This window comes from Cavia porcellus, unplaced genomic scaffold, assembly GCF_034190915.1.
Source record: "Cavia porcellus strain 051 isolate PalLab524CR breed Dunkin Hartley unplaced genomic scaffold, mCavPor4.1 scaffold_18, whole genome shotgun sequence".
Lineage (NCBI taxonomy): Eukaryota > Metazoa > Chordata > Mammalia > Rodentia > Caviidae > Cavia > Cavia porcellus.
In genome coordinates, this window is record NW_026947501.1 from 58,664,045 (window position 1) to 58,673,502 (window position 9,458).

The 9,458-nt window shown below is 41.2% G+C and overlaps 1 protein-coding gene across 3 annotated transcripts in view; it reads right to left on the reverse strand.

The window, feature by feature from the left end:
- Positions 1 to 9,206, reverse strand: part of Slit2 (slit guidance ligand 2) — a 345,916-nt gene extending 336,710 nt beyond the window's left edge. For 2 of the 3 annotated variants that reach the window (XM_063230084.1, XM_063230083.1), the window contains exons 1-3: positions 9,028 to 9,206; positions 6,341 to 6,412; positions 5,117 to 5,188 (exon numbers count right to left, since the gene is read on the reverse strand). In XM_063230084.1, coding sequence (XP_063086154.1) covers positions 5,117 to 5,188; positions 6,341 to 6,412; positions 9,028 to 9,206 — 323 coding nt within the window. Of the gene's footprint in view, positions 1 to 5,116; positions 5,189 to 6,340; positions 6,413 to 8,630; positions 8,790 to 9,027 lie in introns of those variants that run through there. The other variant, XM_063230085.1, reaches the window with a different exon arrangement.
- Positions 9,207 to 9,458: the final 252 nt, after the last annotated feature.

Below are 9,458 nucleotides of genomic sequence, written 5' to 3' on the forward strand. Positions count from 1 at the left end.
AACTACTCATTTCAGGGGAGACATAAAGGACACAGCATCCAGCAAACACTGTCACAAAGGATGAGCCTAAAACAGATGTGGGAAAACTAAACAGCCTTCCTGCTTCAGAATTTATAAAATGGTCCACAAAGAGGCAAACGGGCCCTCTCACCACCATCTGACTGCAGGGCCCATTAAAACAGAAGCAACTCGCTCAGATTAACTCCGTGTTCTGCCGAACTTGTAACACTAACGCTTTCTATGACCACAGTCTGTCAGCTTAATTTAAAATACTCCGTGCTGCTTAGGAACACATGAGAATGAGCGACAACTCATAGATATCACCTCCTTGGGAGCCTTTTTACTTTGATGCAGCATACTGAGTCTTTGTTACAGAGAATTTCCAAGAAATTGACTGCACTGATTTTAAACTTAGGTGTAAAGATACCAGAAAGCAATTCTTTTCAGATGAGCCTGGATTCTTTTCAAAGAGGATTAGCGCTATTATTTGCCCTTACAATAAGAAAAGATATGAGGTATGTGTCGTCCATAAACTTATAGGATTAGTCGAAGAGGGGTTCTCTACCATCTTTGTGAACAGAGGACAGATAGATGGCTTCACTTCAGACCTGTTCCACAGCAGTCTCCATTTGAACTCATGTGCAGCAACCCACAACCAACACCCTGGATTCCCAGTCCCAGACTGACACCGTCACTTATGAATGCTGTGATCACACAGAGAGGACCAAGTCAGCACTCCCTTAGGAAAACAATGTAAGGGTGCCCTTCAGACATTCCCTCCTAAGAAGAAAATGCTTACTCAAATGCAGGTCTTACTGCAAAAGGATTTAGATTATCTAAAGTGAAATGAATGTCTATTCTTTGTATCAACTTAATGAAATCTGAACCATTTGAATTAATAGACATAGTTTCCAGGATTTCTTTCATTTTTTCCATTACATTATGTGTAGGTCTAAATACCCAATGACAAAACTAGTGGGAAAAACATCATTTCAAATATAAAGATGTTAAACTTTGAAGCCCTTAAAAGCAATATATTTGTCTTAATATTTAAATATCCTTGGTGGCGAAAGAGGAACAGTCTACATGCTTGCCTGTATCACTTCTGCAAACTCCTGATGGTAACGTTCCTGGATAGCCTAATATCCAAGCTTTTCCATGGTATGCTGGTGGCTCTCACCAAGATTAAGTTAGGCATGTACACTTTTCATGTCTGTAGTATTAGAATAAATATCAGAATAATGACAGCCCTGGAAAATGTGAAAAACTTTCTCATAGACTTATATTTGTGTTCTGAAGGAATTTTCAAAAGGAAAAGATATTTCCACTACTAGAACCTTAAGTAGTCCAGGTTCTCAGAAAACGACCATAAAATAGAAATGGTTGACTCTCTGGTTCTCTAAGTATAACTTCTACCTGTACAGAAACTGTAATCATCAAACAAAATTTTACACCAGCATGCACGATTTCTGGGTCCCACTGTTAACTTTTCTAACTATCTAGACAGTTCCAGCTGTGAGATATCTTGAATTAGTAATTTTGTTTGGAGGCGGGCATGGTGGTGCATGCCGATGCTCTCAGCACTCTGGAGGCTGAGGCTAGAGGACTGCCCTAAGTTCAAGGTCATGCCTGGACTGCACAGTGAGTTCAAGTCCAAACTAGAATACATAGCAAGACCCTGTCTCAAATAATAAAAAAGATAGAAATAATACTGACAATAATAATTCTTTATGGATAATTTACTTATACGTAGGTATCTTCTATGAAGTATACTTCTTACGTGTTCTAATTCTTTGCGTTAGTTTTCTTGTAGTTTGTTTTTACTTGATTTCCACTAGTCATTTAACTGCATTAGAATTCCTTTGAACCTCTGATTAAATAGGAGATCTGCTAATAAAGAGGCATGTTCTCAATGCTTCTTGCTTTCTCAGCTAAACAGGTATTGCACTTTCAGAACAGAGAATTCTAGAAAACCTGCCACTGCACAAGCTGGGTCTGGGAATCCAGCAGCTATCTGTCAAAGCAGGAACCCACGAGAAACCATGGTGGCCCCATGGTGGCCTGTAGTGTGAAAACCTGAGTCCTGCAACAGGGCTTCACAGCCACATTCTGATGACGACTTGAACCCACCACCTGATGCTGATTTCTGTACAATAAAAGGAAAGGAGTGAAAGGCAGGAGGGAGAGGAAAGAGGAATGAGAAGCACAGGAGCAAAGGAGACAGGGAGGAAAGAAGGAGGCAAAGAAGGAAGAAAGTATTTCACCCTTAACCCACCCATCCAACTTCTTGACATTTTGATTGAAAATTCTGAACTATATCCATTGTTTAGTTGGAAAAAGTATCTTTCATTTGTAGCTATACTGCTTTCATTTACAAATAACGGCTTTCTCTTCCCAAGGTAACACTAAATTAAAATTAGTAACATAATGTTCTTTCTCACAAATTGAAAGGCCAAGAGCTTATCTTTTGTTTTCAGATTTGTCCTCTTTCTCTAGAAAAGTTAAGAGCTCCATCCCCCCGAAATAAGAAAAAATATAACTTTGCAAATTTATAAAATGCAATTTAGCATTGTCTTACTCTAAAAGGAGAATACCTTAGAGCTATAAATAACTCATAAATACAATTAATGTTTTATTTCTTTGTTCTTGGTATAGGTAATGAAAAGTAAGTCACTTTTCTGTATGGGTGGCACTTATAAAATAAACCACTTACACGTCTTTTCATAATTTAGAATGCAATCTAAAATTGCACATCTGAATTAAATGTTCAGTTTTTAATTAAAAGTTAAGTCATTGATTACTTCCTGCCTCTCACATTGTTCTTTGGTGTTTCTGGAAAAAGTTATGTTTTTGATGCTGATGGCAATGACTAAAGTACGGGTATGTACCAAAAGCTATAAAAATTTGAATATGCAACTCTCAACATCTTTTTTGTCATTGTTTTCAATTTTTTAAAGACAGTGTACTGAAAATTTAAAATAGTTTGTTTCACAGTAACTTGAATACATTTCTGACTAAAACTGCTTTGCTATGTAATATATTTAAACAATAAATATTTGAAAAGTGAATCCACAATGTTCCTAAGAAATGGTTTTGAATTCCAGAGTCCCAGGGAGATGAATTGGCTGTCAGATAACAATGTGCTTCCATCAGATGGACTTGGCAGTTGTAAACAAAAGGAATTTTCTCAGCTTTTCCTCACAAATATGAAATATTTGCTCTCAGCCAACAGCTGGGGTGATTTAAAGAAGTCCTGCATATATATTAGCTTTCATTCAAAATTACAAATCCTCCTCCCACTATGAAACATCTGACTCAGTCTTAGTAGAATAGAAAATTGTTCTGAGATGAAGTGACATTCCCCAGGGAAGTGAAAGGCAAAAACTACTACCTACTTACAACTCTAATCAAATTTCAGATCATACAGCATCTGGTTAATAATTTTTAGGAAATGTTAACTTATTCAAGATAAAAGTTTAGATGGTGCTCTGCAGTTACTTGCAAAATAATTAGAGTGTGTGTTTTGTTCTACTGCTCCTGAAAACATTTAAAATTAAACATAGGCAAAATAGAGGCTGCATGAAAAGCCACTGTGACTCTTTTTATGACTTAAAATTTGTTTATGTATCAAGCTGTAGATTTTTCCATGTAATGACTGGAAATTAGTTTTACAAAATTGTTAATGATAACATTATTAATTATATCACCTAGTCATTTAAAACATATCAATATTTTTTAAAGGGGGTAGCTTAAAAATATCATTGTAAGTTATTTACTAGATATTAACTTCATGAATGCTAATGAAGCTCAAAGGATAGAGTTTCAAAATATATACTTAAAAATAGGTTATGAACTTATGAACTTGATTTTGAACTCAACCGAATGCTTGTTTTTTATCCGCCTCCAAAATTAGCTCAAAGTAGCAATTTTAAATTTACTTTGAATTCCACAATTAAATTCCCTATGATGTAATATTTACCATTGCAAAGTTTTATGGTAAAAAAAGTACACATTTCTGTGTTTTATTTGAGGTGATAAAAACCATGGGCCATGGAGTCATGAATATCTCAGAAGATGACAAAACATTTTTCTGCTTAGGGACAACTACATAATAATTACCTCTTGCCCTGAGGCCAAGTGAACATATGTTATGACTAAAATGATCACATTTCATTATTCTAAATAAAAAATTTATTTTTATCTGATGTGAAGACTTAAAGCAGTCATGGAAACTTATTAAAATCCTTGAGCTACATTTAATAGTTTTATTGGTCCTTAAAATACAAGCCTACCAAATACGAATAATCAACATGAGAGATGTGGGAGCCATATTTAAGATGACCAAGTCTGCAATTTATCACATTTGTATCCTTTATGGATATACATATTATGAGTATAAATTATTTGCCCTCAAGTAATGCACATTAATACAGATTTTTTTTTGCTCTAAAACAATTTTGTGAACTCTGAACTCTATACTAAAATATTTTTACAGTCTTAAGTCTTTATTAATGTTTTTGGGGAGAAAAAGAGTTAATGTTAAGTGACCATACCTCACTTACACAGTTCTTACTTTTAATATTATCTATATTTCCAGCAGAAATTTTTAAAGCTACTATTAAATAAATAAACTATGAGTAACAGGTACTAGCCACATTTGCCATGTTACATATCAAAAAAGAATCACCAGCAAAATTTAAAATATTTCTTTAAATGTCATGAAAGACACACAAAACAACATCATGAAAGTTAAAATGGCTGTGAACAACCCTCTCTTGCACCACTAATGCAAATAAAATTACCATTTCTTCCCTTCACAAACAAAACACATCTAATGACAAAATAGGAAAAACCTGTACATCTTCCACTATCAAAGTCATGGTTAGCTAGGAAATAAATATCTAAGCAAATTAAATCTGTGACTCTGTGACTTATTACATGCCAGTATGCTTTATCCACAAAGTCTATTTTTTGTAAATTAGTCCAAAAACCACTCATTCATCTTCCCTTTTCTGCAAAGTTTTAAAAGCTAAGACATGAAATTGAATCCTTGAAATTCCAAGTGTTTGTAAAGCTACAGTTATGTAGTCACGAGAGTGGAATTGAAAATACTTACAGTCTCTCCAGCTCTTTAAGGTCCTGGAACGCACCTCTTTCAATGGCAGTAATCTTGTTCTCCATAAGCTGACTGAAATATATAAGGTAACAGGCTTCTTTAATGTCACCTTCTGAGCTACTTCAATTCAGTAGCTTAGATTATGTAGCCTTTTTCCTTTCCTAAAGATAGATTTTGAGATCCAGTTTGAGATCTAATGGCAAAATTTAATGATGATGACACGTGAATAAACTCAGGGAGGACAAATGATATCCAAATTGTAAAGTTTTCCTAGAAAGCACAAAGGCAGTTTCTTACAAAACCTGCTAGTCAAAACTATGAACCTTAAAATACGAGAGAGAAGCAATCAATGACATTTTCAGCTTTCATAGCTGTTCTCTAGTACATGAATTTACAACTGAGTTCCTAACTATGGAACCAATATGCAGTAATTCATCACACAGATTTCAGCTCTAACTTCTGAATGCACATCAGCAATTTGAAGATTTCATAAGAGCCAAAGTGTGTCTTTAAAAACTGAATACTGAATGCACATTGGTCAAAAGTATATAACCACTGGATGTAAATATTTACAATCTTGTGGGAGGAAACAATTTAACATAACACTGACAATCCAGTGATGGTATACTCACAGCTAAATTAACAGTCTTTAAAGTAATCACATTACAACAATTTTATGTAAGAAAAAATATAAGAAACAACTCAAAACATGGCAAATGAAGCTTTTATAAATAAACATTGTCCCACCAAAACCTGCTGATAAGTTCCATTGCTTGATTTTAGTAATACAAATTATCTCTGGTCTTTGCAAAAAGAAAATCTAAACATTTTTATCTCAGTAATAATAAAACACAGATCCACTTAAATTTTGTTAAGTTTATCTAAATCTGAAAAGCATCTGATGACTCACGTTATTTATTCATATTATAAAAGCAACTAGTTTGCATTTTTCTACACAGAAGCCACTTAGAGTATGGTAAACCAAAGATTTGAGGTCATTTGTATAATACTGTTTCTATGGCAGGCATCCAATCTTAAAATAAAGGCCTTGATTTTTACTAACGTTGTAATACAGTGATGGAAAAAGAAAAGAGAAAATAAGATGTTCACAATTTTTTGTTCATACCACACTGGACAGGATTTTAAAACTGGGACCAGTAACAGTTCTGAATGTGTAATCTTAAAAGCAAAGGTTTCCAAATTACAGAAGAAGAGCACACTTACAGAACTCGGAGGTGTCTAAGACCAGCAAAATCCGTCTTCGTAATCCGTGTGATGTTATTTCCATTCAGATCACTAAGAGATAACCAGAAAACGAAAGTTCCTTTTCATGTCTATTACACTTGGTTAAACAAAGTAAAAAAGCAGAATTTAAAGACTAAAAATGAATTCTATTGGAAGTTTAGCAAAGTATTTGGGATTGCAGCGGGCAGTCTTTGAAAGCATATTTTACTAATGACTGAAGTTCACAAAATTCATTCTTGCTGGGAGAAAACCATGAGATTCTGTTGGGAAGTCGTGGGGAGAGGGGGGGTGTGTATGGGAGTGATTCTGGTTTCTGTTTTCATAAGGATGTGTGTATTAATTTCATAGGTATTCTGCTATTATTGTTAGGCAGATCCCCCAAGGAGTTCCAGTCAGGAAGTGAAATAAACAATGTTCTCACACTCCTGAAGAAGAAATTTTTAAAGTTCACAGCATTAGGTAGGTAGGTAGGAAGGTAATGCGATGGCTAAACTTCTAACAGGTTAGAATTCAATCAAAGATTTGGATTTCACAGCTTCGCATTTATGGGCATTGACCTTCCAACAATTCTATGTTTGTGTGAAATAAACTCTTCATGGGCTGCTCTGGTCCCCCGTAGCAATGGTGAAGTGGAAACTCTAGTGAGTCAGTAGTAGAAATGCTACTCAGGCCTTGACATTTGTGTTCAGGTTTCAACACCACTTTTCCTTTACTGAGTGAGCCACAACCCTCCTCTGTGGCATCTCAGGTCAGGATTGCCTCCCATCATTTCAAGTAAGGCCAGGCTCTGCAGAGGTCTCTAAGCCTTCCTTCATGCAAGTAGGCTCATGATGGTGTCTGAAGCCTCATGTTTGCAATCTGTGCTTACAGCGCTTACTTGCTGACAGAATTTTATAACCCAGCACAGAGTAGACAGTTTTCTGCAAACTCCTTATACATCTCTGATACTTTCTTCCTAAAGACTTTAAACTCAATTTTCGTTTTTCTCCCAGTGATTTTTTTTTTTTCTTTTGGGTTGCGGAAGGCGTGCTGATGCTTATACTTTCAGCTGCTCTGAACAGCATGAAATGACAATCGCTAAAACAAAATTCTGCATTGCTTCTCATCCTTCCCTCCAATCTACTTTTCCATCCTGAGTAAAGAAAGAATCCTCAAGTTTTTTCCTATCATCTTTGGAGCTTCTTTGGACTATTTGATCTAACAAGAACCCAAGAACCTCTACCCCAACCCTGTACCGATGAGCTGCTTCACTTCTTGATGAGACACCCAGCCTCTCAAGGCCTTAATTTGTCCAGCACTAAGGACTCAGGAGGGAGAAGGGGAAGGGACAGGGGTCCACCGGAGAGACTGGGAGTGGGTGGCCCTTCCCAAAAGAAGAAGACAAAATCAGGCCTTTAAACTGAGCGTGAGGGCCAAGAGTGGGAGAAGGGCAACTGGAAGTGGCGCATAAAAAGTCCCAGCGCGTGCTCTCCGCAGTGCGGGGCCCTCACTGCCTGGAAGAGGCCTGGAGAGCGGGACCAGTCGCCGCCCCCGCCCGCAGCCCGCAGCCCGCAGCGCCCGCCGAGCCCGAGCGCGCCCGGGCGAGCACAGGGTGTGCGACGCTCGGGAGGGCGCGGGGCGGCAACTCAGGCTCACAAAGACGGCGGCCTCCACGCTCCACTTCCCGCAACTCGGGTCCCGCCCCAGCAGGAGCCCGTGGGCCGTCAACACTGGGGCAGCGTTTACTTCTTCATTAGCCGCTGGCAGAGGCGGGAGGCGGGGACGTCTGCGGGCAGCGGAGCGCGGCGAGGGGAAGGAGTGGCGCAGCTGCCACCGGAGGGGGCGCGGAATCTGCCAGGAGGGTGGACGGGGCTCGGGACTCGGCCAGGGGGCCGTGGGGCGCCAGACAGAACGAGGCAGCAAGTTCTCTTTGGAGCAGCGGCACTAACTTTGCCTAAAGGCTGGAACACGGTGCCCCACCGCAGTTGCCGGCTCGGAGGCGCCTCTGGGGCCCTAGATCGCGGCCGCCTCCCCGCAGGAGAGGGGGACCCGGACAGTCGCGGGGGGCTGTGCACGCCACGACTATAGCAGCGCTTGTCCCTTGACACCCTTCCACCGCAGTCTAGGGAAAGGTACCCTGGGCACCCCAAGACGCCATCTGCCCTCCCTTTGGTCCCCAGGAGGGGGACACAAAGCCGGGGAGCGGAAGTTTCTCTCGCTTGAGCACCCCTGCAATCCCCTTCGCGCCAGCGCGCCGCGCAAAGGGCGGGGATTCGGCCCTGAAACCGACCTACACGCCTTCGCCACCGCAAGGTGACTCCGTTTAGGGAGTCTGGGAAACAAAGTCGCGTCTGTCTTGCCCTGGGTATCCTTGAATATGCGTCCCCAAACTCCCAGCTACCCAGAACTCCGTCCCCAAGGGTTTACAGTGGCGGGACAAGACTGGGAAACAGGACCCAGGGCCGCCGGCGGCGGACCCGCCCCTCCTGGGGCAGAGGCCCCTCCCAAGGCATTGCCCGCCAGTGCTTCGCCCTCCCCTGCACGACCCAGCCCCCGGGATGTGCGCGCAGGAGAGCCAGCCTAGGCGGCCCCGGCGCGGGTCTCCTTGCTGCTTACTCCCTTAAGTTAAAGCAAAAAGTGGGCTACCCTGACGGGGAGGAGCGAGGCAGGAGAAAGCGCATACTCACAGTCTCTCGGTGTTGCGGGGGATATTCCTGGGCACGCTGCGCAGTGCCAGCCCGTGACAGTCCACGGTGCTGCCCGAGCAGGAGCACTGCGCCGGGCACGCCTGCGTCGCCACCTTGTTCAGGACCGCCAACACTAACCCCAGCCACAGGGACAGCGTCGGCCGGCTCACGCCGCGCATCTTCCCCCGCCGCCTCCTCGCTCGCGGGCGTTGGGGTTTCTCGGTAGCTCACAGCTCCAACAGCGCAGGGTCTGAGGCCCAGTTCTTGGCGCAGGGTCAGCAGCCCAGATTGCCGCGGGGAAAACCGGCACAAGATAATAAGGAACAGTGGTGATATTCAAAGGAGTAGAGCCGATAGAAGCACACGCCTTTCCCCCTCCCTCTCTCTCCTTTTCTAGCCGAGTAGAGGCTCCGTGGGCAACTTCAGAACCT